This window comes from Pelophylax lessonae, assembly GCF_965119305.1.
Source record: "Pelophylax lessonae genome assembly, chromosome: 11".
Lineage (NCBI taxonomy): Eukaryota > Metazoa > Chordata > Amphibia > Anura > Ranidae > Pelophylax > Pelophylax lessonae.
Genome location: NC_138778.1, coordinates 28,176,121 through 28,192,530, shown reverse-complemented (window position 1 = coordinate 28,192,530; position 16,410 = coordinate 28,176,121). Strand labels below are relative to the sequence as shown.

General features: G+C 40.7%; 1 protein-coding gene across 1 annotated transcript in view; it reads right to left on the bottom strand.

Moving 5' to 3' along the window:
• RSAD1 (radical S-adenosyl methionine domain containing 1) overlaps positions 1-16,084 on the bottom strand; it is a 30,660-nt gene extending 14,576 nt beyond the window's left edge. Inside the window, exons 1-4 of the mRNA XM_082272491.1 lie at positions 15,784-16,084; positions 13,852-13,985; positions 10,630-10,834; positions 460-825 (exon numbers count right to left, since the gene is read on the bottom strand). Coding sequence (XP_082128617.1) covers positions 460-825; positions 10,630-10,834; positions 13,852-13,985; positions 15,784-15,903 — 825 coding nt within the window. The 5' untranslated portion in view covers positions 15,904-16,084. The remainder of the gene's footprint in view (positions 1-459; positions 826-10,629; positions 10,835-13,851; positions 13,986-15,783) is intronic.
• Positions 16,085-16,410: the final 326 nt, after the last annotated feature.

The window sequence follows — 16,410 nt, the reverse complement described above, 5'->3', positions numbered from 1 at the left end:
CCCTATACTGCCAGTGTAGAAGTCCATACACTGCAATACACAGCCATGGAGCGGGTGTCCATCATGATGCTTTCAGTGCCGACTAATGAGAGAAGCATTTGAGGCTTCTTCCTCCGGTAAAGTGTCGCAGAAGAAAGAGGTGATTTTTATTGGTCAGTGAGGTCACTCAATCACGCTGACCAATGAGCACTTGACATTATGAGCATTATGATGGATACTCAATCTGGGGCTGTGTTCAGGGCTAGGACCATTACACCGGCAGCACTGTACATCATTGCCACTATGTGCGGAGGCATGGCCAGCATATTTAGAGTTAGTTCATCTTTACAATTTTTGTGAAAAGTTGAACTTACCCTTTAACTAATCTTTAAGTCTGAAATGTGCATAAGAAAAAGCAAAATGGCCCTGGCAAGGAAAAGGGTCAACAATATAACTAAATATACAATAAAGGGTACTCACGTTCCTGGCAAAGTTTGACACCTCATAATGCCGGAATCCTGCCCGCTGCAGAATTTGCCTGGCGTCATCGTACATCTGGGCAGTCAGTTCTTGATCGGGAAATGTGAGTTGGCCCTTCTCCTTCAGTCTGAACAGCGCAGTGCCCCTTTCCAAGGTCAGCTGGTACAAAGACACATGGTCATCACAATGGTCCAAAAGCTGCTCTAAGGTGCTGTGCCACGCAGCCAGGTTTTGACCTGGAAGTCCGAACATCACATCCACCGAGGTGCGACCTGGAAAAAGTTTACAGGCCTCCTTTAAGGTGTGAAGGGCTTCAGAAGCTGTGTGCGTCCTACCAAGGAGCTGCAGGTCACCGTCATCCAGGGACTGGGGGAAGCAAACAGATGACAATCAGAGGATGGCATAAAACGGATTGGTAGCCACTACCTGAAACTCTTTTTTTATAATGTGACCTTCCATAGTAGATGGGAGATCATACCAAGGTGGAAGCTTCCCATCCCACTTGGCAGGAAACAATTAATGGGGCCCTATCTCTGTATAAACTTACCCTACTCAAGTCAGAAGTGTCTGCAAAGTTCAACAAGATTTAGACAAATTGGGTGCATGGGGGCTATTGCTTTAGTCCTAATCCTGCATACCCTACCTTGATACATAACGTTGCCAGTGTTGGGGTAGTTACTCAAATAATGTAATTAGTTACTAGTTACTTCTGTAAATTGTAATGAGATTACTTTACTAGTTACTGCATTTGAAAAGTAACTTCACTACTTATTACTTTACTTTCCTCTTTCTTAATTGACGGTGTAGAAGAAGATACATGACACTCTTTCTGCATAGAGTTTATTGTATAAACACAGGCTTTGGGAAACATGAGAGCAAAACCTGAAAAAACAGAATAAAACAAAGTGCAACAAAAAGTCATAAACTTCATCCCTCTCTATTCTTCGAAATAACGATTGTATCGCACGGCTTGGGTAGCGCAGGAAAGCGCGTTCCTATAGCCTAGTAAAGTAGTGTAGTTACCAATATTAGTATTGTAACTAGTTACTTTACTTAGTTACCAAAAAAAAGTAATGTAGTTACTGTAATCAGTTACTTTGTAACTAGTTACCCCCAACACTGAACGTTGCTCCTGGATCCACTTTAGGGAAACTTACGGTATTGCTGCAATTACTGAAGGGTGCGCACCCCTCTGTGTCTGTTCAAGTTTGCCAAATACGTGCTCAATTTTGTACCTTTTTGTAGAATTAATTTATTTTATTTATTACGGGTACCTACTGTATATAGCGCAGTCAATTTACATATATATTGTACATTCTCATCAGTCCCTGCCCTCAAGAAGCCTACAATCTAGGTTCCAAACTCACATTCATACATACACATACTAGGGCCAATTTAGACAGGAGCCAATTAACTTATCAGCATTTCTTTATAGGGTGGAAGGGAACCGGAGTACCTGGAGGAAACCCGCACAGGCACAGGGAGAACATATTAAATCACAACATTAACTAAAATGTACCTTTTAAAAAAGAGGAACTTATATTTGACAGGTGACAATTTACTTCAATACTCTAGAACAGGGGTCTCCAAACTGTGGCCTGGGGGGGGGGCCAGATGCGGCCTTTTTCTTGCCTTTATCCAACACTTGGGGCACTATCCTCTCACTAACACTGATAGGGCATTATTTCTCCCACTGACACTGATGGGGCATTGTTTCTCCCACTGATACCAATGATGGGGCAGTGTCGTCGACCCCCCCCAATACTAGAGATGGGGCATTGTTTACCCCCACTGATGCCAGGACATTTTCTACTCTCACTGTGTTGTGCTTTTTGATTCATTTTTGTTATTTTCTGTGATGTATATTATATTGTACATTTATATGTTGTCATCATTTCTGTAGATTGCTAATTGGTTAAATATTAAAAGCTGTGGATCCTAAGTAAGTAAATCCAATGTGAAACACGTTGATCCAGAATGCCAGTTTGGGATATATATATATATATATATATACAGTAAACCCCCGCTCCATCGCGGTTCAGTTTTTGCAGTCCCGGTATATTGCGTTTTTTTTTTTTTGTAATGTTATTTTACTATATAAATCATTAAAAATGAAATATTTTTGTGTTTTCCATATCTCTTGCTCTGTCTCTCAGTATCTTTTATGTGTTTAAATGAGTTTCCATTGTTTTAAAAGTGTGTTTAAAGACCTTAAAATGCTTTTACAAGTACAGTGACAGTAAAAAAAAACATGCCTACAATGCATTTTAATAGGGTTTTTCTATTTCGCGGATTTTCACTTTTCGCGGCTGGGTCCGGAACGTAACCCCCGCAATGGAGGGGGGTTTACAGTATATAATATATATCTATATATATATTTATTGTGTGTGTATGTATCAGTGAGGTTCAATAACAGATAGCAGCTTTGAAGTTTTTACAAAAATGTAATAAAGATGTTGTAGAGCTGTTTCATTGATTTATCTTTCTGTGTGTATATCCTCCTGGTTGCACATTTAAAGAACCAATTTTTCCACTTCTCTCCATGTTATTGGAGATGAAGGTTTCTAGAGTATTGAAATACTGTCAAATATAAGTTTTTTAACAGGTACATTTTATTTAATTTTGTGGATTAAAGCAGAGTTCCGGCCACAAAATCGACATAATCGATTATGTGGCCATCCGCTTGCTTTTCGGCCCCTGAAAAGGAAATGGATAGTTACGATTTTTTTTTTTTTACTTACCTTGTTATTGTAGAAAAATATACTCACCTTTCTTCCACTTCCTCCCTCGGCGGCCGCGGCTCACGCCGTCACTTCCGGTTTGCAATGATTCCTGGGAGCTGAACGTCATCGCTCCCAGGAATCAATGCGCCGGCCCCACTCGTCACTTCCGGTGCAACGCCGCATTCCCTGCTAAACAGTTCTGGGCATGCCCAGAAGCTGTGGAGGAATGCAGCGTCGCACCGGAAGTGACGAGTGGGGCCGGTGCCGGCGCATTCTGGGAGAAGAAGACACGCGGAAGAGGACGCGCTGGCTTCAGCTGCCCACATCCGAGATGGCAACGCTGGAGAAGAACTTTTAAAAGGTGAGTATTTCTTCTTGCAGACCCGGGACAGTTCAGAGGCTATCCATTGTGGAATTTGCTAGCCCTGACTGTCCCGGGGTATTTTTATTGAAAACATTTTTTCATGGCCCGGAACTCCGCTTTAATATACAAAAAGGTATAAAATTGAGCATGTATCTGGCAAACTAGCAGTATCATATGAATAAATATAGAGGGACATGCACCCTTCAGTAATTGCAACATTACCATAACCCACCTCGATACACAAAGTAGTTGTGATGATATGTTCAGTTTTACTAACATATCAAAGTTTTAAAACTGTGTTCAGGGATTAGGATTTTTTTTTACCCTCGTTAATGAAGGGGCTACCATTAATCATTAAATATCACATGCAAATGTCTTTTATGATCCTCATATTGCACAACTGTAACCACATCCATAATGGATCCTGCAAAGTAATAGTAATGTGTATGAAGCATCATCTTTATGACATTTTTGTAAAAAAACATCCAAGTAACCATCTATGATTGAACGTCACTGGTACTATATATATACTGTATATATAACCCGAACTGGTGTAGTGCATAAAACACATTTTGCATTAGATTCCTGAGGATCCATGCCTTGCAATATATAACCAATTAGCAATCTACAAAAATGATGACAACATATAAGTATACAATACGATATACATCAAATTGCAAAAAATTAACTGATTATTACCGTGCAATATTCATTCTTATTTATTATTTTTTCCGTTTAATATTTGTTTTCCTTATTCTCCCTCATCCTCTTTCCCAAATGTTTAATAGCTCTTATTTTTTATTTTTTGTATTGTTGTGTTGTGCTCTTTGATTTGTTTTTGTTATTTGTCATGATGTATATCATATTGTATTCTTATATGTTGTCATCACTTTTGAGGACTGATAACTGGTTATATATTGCAAGGTGTGGATCCTGAAGAAGCAAATCTAATGTGAAATGCGTTGATCCAGAATGCCAGTTTGTGTTTATATATATATATATATATATATATACACACACACACACACACACACACTATGTATAGGCACTATATTGTCAAAAGTATTCGGACACCTGCCTTTACACGCACATTAACTTTAATGGCATCCCAGTCTTAGTCCGTAGGGTTCAATATTGAGTTGGCCCACCCTTTGTAGCTGTAACAGCTTCAACTCTTCTGGGAAGGCTGTCCACAAGGTTTAGAAGTGTGTCTATGGGAATGTTTAACCATTCTTCCAGAAGCACATATGTGGGGTCAGGCACTGATATTGGAGAGATGACCTGATGCACAGTCTCCGCTCTAATTCACCCCAAAGGTGTTCTGTCAGGTTGAGGTCAGGGCTCTGTGCAGGCCAGTCAAGTTCCTCCACCCCAGACTCGCTCATCCATGTCTTTATGGACCTTGCTTTGTGCACTGGTGTGCAGTCATGTTGGAACGAGGAGCCATCCCCAAACTGTTCCCACATAGCTGGGAGCATGAAATTGTCCAACATATTTTGGTACACTGACGCCTTCACTGGAACTAAGGGGCCAAGCCCAACCCCTGAAAAAACAACCTCACACCATAATACCCCCTTCACCAAATCTATCAATCAACTTCAGTACAACCAGCCTGTCAGGTTATTATCATTTGATCACTGCTCCCCGCTTGCAGAGTACAATAGCCATAGTATGAAATCAAGTGATTTTCTTTCCTGCAACCCATGGTTGCTCAAATCCACTCCAATAAAGGGCTGCCAATAATGTATCTCTCGCAAGGTAAGTATAAGGCAGGCCATACAGCAACCACGGATTGCAGGAAAGATAATGCCTTATGCTTACCTAAAAATGTGGTACATTATTGGCAACCCTTTATTGGAGTTGATTTGAGCAACCATGGGTTGCAGGAAAGAAAATCGCATGATTTTCCCAATTAACACTGAGCATGGAGCTATTGTGTTTTCCCTGCTGGGGGAAGGGGGGGGGGTGCAGGGAGCCATCCCTGCTGGGAGAACACAATGATTAGGGCTAGTGGCTATAGCCGTTGGCAATAATCGTATGCTAGAGATCTGACATGATGGTTGTACCCAAGTCAATTGATGGATCAGCTTAAGTATAATCAGCCTGCCCATACCTGGTTTGAATCTTGGCTTGTCCCCGCTGAACTGGCCAAGATTCGAACCGTCTATGTCTGGCTTTAGACAGGAATCCTCAGATCAGATTGCACCCTATCAATGTCATGTTAGGGGCCATTTTCCTTCTAATGCTATTTAAATCCAAATACTCTTGCGTGGATAGATTTCACAGAATGGGTGTGGTTTTCTGTATTAAGCACTCTACAAATTGCTTCATACCCATCACTATAACTTTGCAGGATCCATTAAGGATGTGGTTACAGTTGTGCAATATGATACAAATGTGACATTTAATGATGAATTTTAAACCCTTCATGACAAGGGTAAAATAAATCCTAACGCCTGAAAACAGTTTTGCAACTTTGGCATGTTAGTAAAACTATACTGTGTATCATCGCAACTACTAAGTGTATCCAGCTGAATTATTTCTTGTTTACAGTAAGGGAAAAAAAAGTATTTGATCCCCTGCTGATTTTGTACATTTGCCCACTGATAAAGTAATGATCAGTCTATAATTTCTTTTAGATTGTAAGCTCTAACGAGCAGGGCCCTTTGATTCCTCTTGTTCCAAATTGTATTGCAACTGTAATGTCTGCCTTCATTTTGTAAAGCGCTGCACAAACTGTTGGCGCTATATAAATCCTGTATAATAATAATAATAATAACTTAAAACAAAAAAACAATTTAAAACAAAAATATCCATAAAAACGCATTACAAAAAAGTTATAATTTGGTTTGCATTTTAATGAGTGAAATAATTATCTGACCCCCTTCGCAAAACTTGACTTGGTGGCAAAACCCTTGTTGGCAATCACAGAGGTCAGATGTTTCTTGTAGTTGGCCACCAGGTTTGCATACATCTCAGGAGGAATTTTGTTCCACTCTTCTTTACAGATCTTCTCTAAATCCTTAAGGTTTCTTGGCAACTGGAAGTTTCAGCTCCCTCTATAGATTTTGTATAGGATTAGGGTCTGGGAACTGACTAGGCTACTCCATGACCTCAATGTGCTTCTTCTTGAGCCACTCCCATGTTGCCTTGGCGGTATGTTTTGGGTCATTGTCATGCTGGAAGACCCATCCATGACCCATCTTCAGTGTTCTGGCTGAGGGAAGAAGGTTCTAATTCAACTCAAACCTTTAGCTCCCTCCACGTATTTTCTATTGGATTAAGGTCTGGAGATTGGCTAGGCTACTCCAGGACCTTAATGTGCTTCTTCTTGAGCTACTCCTTTGCTGCCTTGGCCGTGTGTTTTGGGTCACTGTCATGTTGGAATACCCATCCATGACCCATTTTCAGTGCCTAGCTGAGGGAAGGAGGTTCTCACTCAAGATTTGATGGTACATGGCCCCATCCATTCTCTCTTTGAAGCGGTGAGGGAGTTCTGTCCCCCAAAGGACCCCCAAAATGTATTCTTTCCACCTCAATGTTTGACAGTGGGGATGGTGTTCTTGGGATCATAGGCAGCATTCCTCCTCCTCCAAACATGGTGAGATGAGTTAAATCCAAAGAGCTTGATTTTGGTCTCATCTGAACACTTTCACCCAGTTATCCTCTGAATAATTCAGATGTTCATTAGCAAACTTCAGACGGGCCTGTACATGTACTTTCTTGAGCAGGGGGACCTTTCAGGCGCTGCAGGATTTCAGTCCTTCACGGAGTAGTGTGTTACCAATTGTTTTCTTGGCGATGGTCCCAGCTGCCTTGAGACCATTGTTGGTGTCAGCAGGAGCCTCACATTGTTGATGTCAGTTGGCAGAATAGTGTCTCATATTAGTGGGAGGAACAGACCCCCAAGGGCCAGATCAAGGCAAGTAAAGGGCTGCATCTGGCCCCTGGGCGGCAGTTTGGAGACCACTATTCTAGGGCCTCTGCTTTAAAAATATATATAATCTTTGGGGATGAGTGTCAGAAAAGGCCTGGTCTTCAAGTGGGGAAGGCCCCTTTCACACTTGTACGACTTGAAAGGTGTGCGACTTTGGACGCAACTTTGGCACGACTTGAAGCCAATGACAATGTAATCTTGAGATCTATGGACCTCAAGTCTCATCAAAGTCTGACCAAAGTAGTGCAGGGACTACTTTAAAGTCGCAGATATGAACGGTACTCATTGGAAATCATGGGGTACGACTTTTCATGCGACTTTGCAGTCCCAAGTCACAGGACAAGTCGCACAAGTGTGAAAGGGGTTTAAAACAGTTTTTTAAATGCTACCTAAAATACACTGAACCTGACCTTGACCCTAACCCTGGCAACAACTTAGATCAAAACCTGATATAGCTGCTTAAATAAAAAAAATATTAATATTATTTTTTTTCTATGAGCTCTGCTGTACAGGGGTTGCAAGAGGATGATACTGTAAAGATATCCTGTACTGGACACACGAAAATCTGTAGCAAGCGGCCATGTTGTTCAGTCATTATAGGTCAGCCATGACAAGTCTTGTTGTACACGCAGCAATATTATCCCCCTCCTCCCCTCCTTTAATTCATGGAATGCATAGGTATTACACTTCAAAAGAGCCGTTATCTCAACTCAGAGACATCAAACCCAGCACTTAGGCCTGTGCAGAGCTGTAAACCGCCATTTAAGTCCTGGCAGGGTGCCTGTTTCTTCTGTCCAGGCCTATTGTAAAACTTTGACCAAATCCATTAAGGATAACCAGAACTAATGGGGATTGTAAAAGGCAATCAGAGAGCCCTGCCCAATTCGAAAATTAACAAATCCATGCACAATTCATAAACTTTGAAAGGAAAATGACACATTAATAATAAGTATGAATTTGGATGGGAAATGTCATACTGAACAAAAGAAGGTCATACGTGACCACACTAGCACATATAGAAGGGAAAATAGCTTTCAGATATTCCCTGGGTGACAAGTTTATCTGAGATATTCCATGTGTAGTATCCCTGGATGCAAAATTACATGCTGAACGATAAACTATCAGTTTAAAGAATGTAACGGGGACATATTGGAAGATATGAATAGTGGTATAAAACTGTCCAAAGAGGAGGCACCTTATTTTGTCATAAACTCAGGACAGCCCTTGGCCACCCTGTTTTATTGGTCAGGGGTATCTGTTAACACCCCTTTGATCCCAGAGAAAATGAGAGAGCCCTAATCAGTTAGTGAGTTCTCATGGTACCATCAAAGCAGGAACATCTATCAAGTTTGAGAACCGATCACACCTGGCTCATCGATTGAACTCTGATAACACCCAGTACATTGACTGCAAGTATCCTTCCTCCTCAATTCTACTTTATTTTTCTATTGCTGAATTATGTCTCTATTTCTTTGAAACACCTTTTTTCTGTAAATATTTTATTTGCACCAACTTTGAACTTTTCATTATTAAAACCATATTTTGAAAAATGTTAACCTTGTTCCTAAGCTCTTAATGCAAGCTAACAAAGAACCTGTCTCTTGAAGAGTGCTACTATATCGAATAAATCCTATGAACATTCCTGTCTGTGGTGACAGTGTGTGTTACAGACGATTATCCTAAAATCATAATTTGTATTGCTAGAATTACGAGCTTCCTACTGCTCAGACCAAAACGGAGGTGGTGGCAGTTAAAGTTAAACTTATTTAGACCCAGTGACAATCTCTCTCTTAAGCTGGCCATACACTAGCCAAAAAATCGTTCAAACTAATTTTCGAAAAACGAAAAATCAGCCGTGAGGGCAGACGAACGTGCCATCATGTAATGACCGAATTTCGAACGATAAATCGTTCAATGGACGTTTTTCATTCAGTTTGTCACATATGCTCAGTGCAAACAGTTCGGGCGAGAAACACATTAACCTTTCATTTTATCATTAGTTCGCAAGAATTTTCCAAACTGTTCCTTCGATTTTTCGGCTCTGAAAAGTTAAAAAACGATTTTCTATGTGTGCCCATTAACTGGACAAAAAAAACGAAAGAATGAACCAAATGACAGATTTTCGAACGATTTTTCAGCTAATGTATGGCCAGCATTAGCCTGCTGGCACCTAGATTGTGGTCCCGCAAGCTGGAAAATCTTTGCGCAGGGTGCAGCTGAGAGTGGCATTGTTAAATAAGTGACAGTGTGGTGTGAGATTGGCCGGTCCTTTGTCACGAATTAGTGAGAAGGACAAGGATCTGATAACCGTGTCTGTCACAGATACCAAGTCAAATTCAGGTAATAAAAAATACTGTTAATGACGTTTACATGATTACAGAGCTGCAATAATCTGTGCCTTTTATATCTGCCTGGAATTTAACTTTAAATGAAAATAGTATTGAATGGCAGACAACCTCCTGCATAGCAGCACCCATACTAGGAAAGCCCTAGGAGCCAATCAGAGTTTGCTGGAATGAACCTGTGCTGACGACAAATATTCAGACTGCGCCCACATTCACATTGGGCCGATATGACATGATTTGGCATGTCAAATCGCATGCCAAATCAGAGCCTATTGCTGGCAATTCACCGGCAACCTCAGTGCGACTTTTTCGGCACCGCACTGCTTCCCAAAAGTAGTTTCTGCACTACTTTTGGTGACTTCGGGGGGCGATTTCAATAGACATCTGTGCAGGAACCCACACAGATATCTGTCAAATCTCCCCCGAAGTCAGACTGAAATGCGGGTTGGAAATTGTGCGAGTTTAGCTGAATTCGCTCGATTTTAAACCCTCCCCCAGTGTGAACTTGGGCTGCAGAATGGAAGAGAGTGATAAGTAATAGTTTGTCAGCCTGTAGCTGTACCTTCATTGTTCAATCCCAGGCTAGGGATGTGTTCCTGACAGAGCTTTGCTGCTGTAGTGGACCTGACTGTGCTGTCTGGCAGGGTTACTGGATCACAAAAGGGTCTGAACAGAGATAAAAAAACACTTTACAGGGAAAATACATATATGTGTATTTAAAATGTGTACTGAGCTGTCTGGCTGACATTCAGTTGTGAATACACTTATTTGATGGTAATGGAAGTAAATTGAGGGCAGTACCTGTAATCCAACAGACAGACGGGTGACCCCAGCATCCCTGAACTGCTGCAGTTTGCTTCTCCTTGATGAGGTGGGATTGGCTTCCAAAGTGATTTCAGCATTGTGCGGCAAATAGGTATGTTTGGATATCACCTCCAGTACTGCAGCGATGGTGTGGGGGCTGGCAAGGCTTGGAGTACCGCCACCAAAAAATACAGAGGGAACTCTGCAATAAATACAATTAATAATATAATTATACATTTGTAATATTAATAATAATAATAAGAAGAAGAAGAACAATATTATTAAGAATACTACTAATAATAATATTATAATATAATTTTATAGTTACAGTATACATTTATATTAATATTATTATTATAAATGTATACTGTAACTATAAAATTATATTATAATTATTATATTATTATTATTATTAATATTGTTGTTATTATTATTATTATTATTATTATTATTAAGAAGAACAACGACAACAACATTGATAAGAAAAATAATAATATAATAATTATAATATAATTTTATAGTTACAGTATATATTTATAATAATAATAATAATAATGTTAATAATAAGAAGAATAAGAAGAATATTAATAATAAGAATAATATTAATAATTTTATAGTTACAGTATACATTTATAATAATAATAATAATGTTAATAATAAGAAGAATAGGAAGAATATTAATAATAAGAATAATATTAATAATTTTATAGAGAAGAAGGAGAAGGAGAAGGAGAAGGAGAAGGAGAAGAAGATAGTAATTATAATATAATTTTATAGTTACAGTATACATTTATAATAATATTATTATAAATAATATATTTATAATATAATAATAATATTTTATTTAGTTCCAGTATACATTTATATTATTATTATTATAATAATGCATTTATAATAATAATAATAAAATAAATCATTTATAAATAATAATAATAAAAGTAAAATATTTGGTACTTTCCTGCAGCTAGGATACAGCCAAGCAAAGGTGACTTTAGCCAGCCATCTATGAGCAGGCTGATTGCATCCAAATCATTTGTTGTGCGACTTGGGTACAACCAGCCTGTCAGATTTTTCTGGTTAGCCGCTAGCAATAATCACTTTGTTCTCCCGGTGGGGAGAGCCCCCCCCCAATGCGCCTCCCCGCTAGGAAAACACAATGGCTCTGCAGAAGGGATTCCCCCCATCAACACTGTGTTGATGCGGGAATCAAGTAATTTTATTTCCTGCAACCCGTGGTAATACAGGTCCCTCTCAAAAAATTAGCATATTGTGATAAAGTTCATTATTTTCTGTAATGTACTGATAAACATTAGACTTTCATATATTTTAGATTCATTACACACAACTGAAGTAGTGCAAGCCTTTTATTGTTTTAATATTGATGATTTTGGCATACAGCTCATGAAAAACCAAAATTCCTATCTCAAAAAATTAGCATATCATGAAAAGGTTCTCTAAACGAGCTATTAACCTAATCATCTGAATCAACTAATTAACTCTAAAAGCCTGCAAAAGATTCCTGAGGCTTTTAAAAACTCCCAGCCTGGTTCATTACTCAAAACCGCAATCATGGGTAAGACTGCCGACCTGACTGCTGTCCAGAAGGCCATCATTGACACCCTCAAGCAAGAGGGTACGACACAGAAAGAAATTTCTGAACGAATAGGCTGTTCCCAGAGTGCTGTATCAAGGCACCTCAGTGGGAAGTCTGTGGGAAGGAAAAAGTGTGGCAGAAAACGCTGCACAACGAGAAGAGGTGACCGGACCCTGAGGAAGATTGTGGAGAAGGACCGATTCTAGACCTTGGGGGACCTGCGGAAGCAGTGGACTGAGTCTGGAGTAGAAACATCTAGAGCCACCATGTACAGGCGTGTGCAGGAAATGGGCTACAGGTGCCGCATTCCCCAGGTCAAGCCACTTTTGAACTAGAAACAGCAGCAGAAGCGCCTGACCTGGGCTACAGAGAAGCAGCACTGGACTGTTGCTCAGTGGTCCAAAGTACTTTTTTCGGATGAAAGCAAATTTTGCATGTCATTCGGAAATCAAGGTGCCAGAGTCTGGAGGAAGACTGGGGAGAGGGAAATGCCAAAATGCCTGAAGTCCAGTGTCAAGTACCCACAGTCAGTGATGGTCTGGGGTGCCATGTCAGCTGCTGGTGTTGGTCCACTGTGTTTTATCAAGGGCAGGGTCAATGCAGCTAGCCATCAGGAGATTTTGGAGCACTTCATGCTTCCATCTGCTGAAAAGATTTATGGTGATGAAGATTTCATTTTTCAGCACGACCTGGCACCTGCTCACAGTGCCAAAACCACTGGTAAATGGTTTACTGACCATGGTATTACTGTGCTCAATTGGCCTGCCAACTCTCCTGACCTGAACCCCATAGAGAATCTGTGGGATGTTGTGAAGAGAAAGTTGAGAGACGCAAGACCCAACACTCTGGATGAGCTCAAGGCCGCTATCGAAGCATCCTGGGCCTCCATAACACCTAAGCAGTGCCACAGGCTGATTGCCTCCATGCCACGCCGCATTGAAGCAGTCATTTCTGCAAAAGGATTCCCGACCAAGTATTGAGTGCATAACTGAACATAATTATTTGAAGGTTGACTTTTTTTTTTATTGGTCGGATGAAATATGCAAATTTTTTGAGATAGGAATTTTGGTTTTTCATGAGCTGTATGCCAAAATCATCAATATTAAAACAATAAAAGGCTTGCACTACTTCAGTTGTGTGTAATGAATCTAAAATATATGAAAGTCTAATGTTTATCAGTACATTACAGAAAATAATGAACTTTATCACAATATGCTAATTTTTTGAGAGGGACCTGTATATGATATATATTAATGGACTGTCCTATTTATACCTTGGTAATGAAGAATAATCTATGTCACTCACAGACTATACTGCAGAGATTTTCAGCTGTGCTGGGTAACTCCAGAAGCTCTTATTCCTGCTCATCAGGTGGTTAGGTTATTAACCCAAGCAGGGCCACTGATATTGGGGGGACCACCAGCCCTATTGTAGGGGGCCCGAGCACACAGGGGGGCCCACACAGAGTGTGAACCGGGACTAAACCACTGCCAAGCCGCAAAGTATATTTACAAATTGTGGTTGGCAAGTGGATAGAATGTTACTTGTCAATGTTTATTGATATTGCAAAAACAAAAAACAAAAAAAACGTGGCCCCTGGGTGGTCCTGGTCACGAAGACCTTACCTGCTTACTTGGCTGAGTTGGATCAAGGTGGAAGCCTCTTGCAGCAGACAAGCCCGGATGGCGCCTTCATTGTCAGACCGGGCAATGTACTTGTTGAAGTTACAGTAAGTGCAGCGCCTCTCACAGTACGGCCACTGAAAAGACAGCAGTGAGGTCATGACTGTACTGAGCATCTACGTCACACGGACAATAGGCACTTAGAACTTAAAGTGCCACGATCGATAGAGCAAGAGCAATAATTTGAGTCCTAGACCTCCTCTGTAACTCGAAGATGGCAACCTGTAGAAATTTTAAAGTGATGCCTATGGGGATTTTTAAGTACCAAAGTTTGTCGCCATTCCGTGAGCGTGCGCAATTTTAAAGCATGACATGTTGGGTATCTATTTACTCGGCATAACATTATCTTTCACATTATGGAAAAAAATTGGGCTAACTTTACTGGATTCTTTTTTTTTAATTAAAAAAAGTGATTTTTTTCCCAAAAAATTGCGTTTGGAAGACCGCTGCGCAAATACGGTGTGATAAAAAATATTGCAATAATCTCCATTTTATTCTCTAGGGTCTCTGCTAAAACAAAAATATAATGTTTGGGGGTTCTAAGTAGTTTTCTAGCAAAAACAACTGATTTTAGCTTGTAAACACCAAGTGTCAAAAATAGGCCTAGTAGGCAAGTGGTTAATCCAGGACACACATTAATTACACAGGTGGTAATTAAGATTACCTGATTAAGGTGGTAATTAAACTCACTTACTGCCTTATCTGCAATATATTAGCATCAGAACCTGTGTAATTAAAGAGGTTGTAAACCCCCAAAAAAATGTTTTTTTTCTTTTTGCAACCTGCAAGAGAAACACATAATGAGCTAGTATGCATCGCATACTAGCTCATTATGAAATACTTACCTAAGAACGAGCCCCGCCGTGCCGTCCGCTTACCTGTATGACGGGCGACATGTCCAGTCGCCCGTCTTCCGGGATCGCGGGATCCGGCCATCTGATTGGCCGGAGCCGCGGTGACGTCACTCCCGTGGCCGACGGTCACAGCACGGGGCTCTGAAGGAACGGCACCAGCGGCCGTTCCTTCAGAGCGCATGCGCCAGTGACGTCACTGGCTGCATGTAAGGTAAATATCTCCTAAACGGTACATGTTTAGGAGATATTTACAGTACCTATAGGTAAGCCTTATCATAGGCTTACCTATAGGGAAAAGTGTCAGAGGAGGGTTTACTTCCTCTTTAACTACAGTACTTGCTGACCACCCGCGGCAGGCTGGCTCAGCTGTCCACAAGCCCCTCCCCATACAGTTGCAAAACACCCCCTAGGCATACATTTAACCCTTTGATCGCCCCTGAGTTAACCCCTTTCCTGCCAGTGTCATTAGTACAGTAACTACATATTTTTAGCACTGATTACAGTAGTAATGTCACTGGTCCCCCCAAAAGTGCTAAAAGTGTCAGTTAGGTGTCCGATCTGTCCAATCTGTCTGCTGCAATGTCGCAGTCTTGCTAAAAATCGCTGATTGAATAAATTAATTTTTTTTTTCTTTGGGGGAGGGGGGGGGGGTGTAATGTTATACAGCAGAAAGTGAAAATGTTTTTTTTTTTTTTTTCAAAACTGTCTCACTTTTTTTGTTTATAGTGCAAAACATAAAAATCACACAGGTGATCAAATACCACCAAAAGAAAGCTCTGTTTGTGGGGGGAAAAAAAGTAATCAATATTATTTGGGAAAAGCGTTCCACGACCGCGCAATTGTCCGCTAAAATAACGCAGTCCTGAATTGCAAAGAATGGCCTGGTCATTAAGGGGGAAAATCCTTCCGGGGCTGAAGTGGTTAATATGTGTCCTGGATTAAAGGGATGAGGTGGTAACCTTAGTACAGCTGTCTGCCCAGGCTGAGTGAATGTGATCTGTATATTCCCCATAGAACTTACATGGATATAGACAGCAGCCTCCTCCTCCTCTATCCTGGAGATCTCTGCACTGTGCAGCCCCTGCCTAGGGGTCAGACAACAGTTCTTAGCAAACAACAGCAGCACCCTGGACCGAAGCATGTCCCTGGATCACGTGATCATTGTCCCTGGCAGACCTCGTGCAGCTAATGACCTCTGAAGGGTTAACTGAGGCTTGCTACATTGTATAACCTTCCGGGGATTTTCCATTGCGAGAGGCGACTTAGCGCTCCCCCTGGTGGACACTCCAAGGAACGACCTCTGTACAGAACTAAAGCAGGTCACTGCGCTGTGAGCTGCGAGAGAGATGGGTGGAGGGACATTGGGGAACCTCAAAGACAAAATTGATAATGATATATCTGATTATTATTATTACATTATAAATATATATATATATATACACTGCTCAAAAAAAAATAGAGGAACCCTTTGAAAACACATCAGATCTCAACAGGGAAAAAATTCATCTTGGATATATATAGTGATATGGACTGGTGTTCTTACGCCTTTCTATCAGAACCAGTATGAACATTTTCCGCAGTCTGAGCTACAGTAGCTCTTCTATTGGATTGGATTACATGGGGCCAGCCTTTGACCCGCACGTCCATC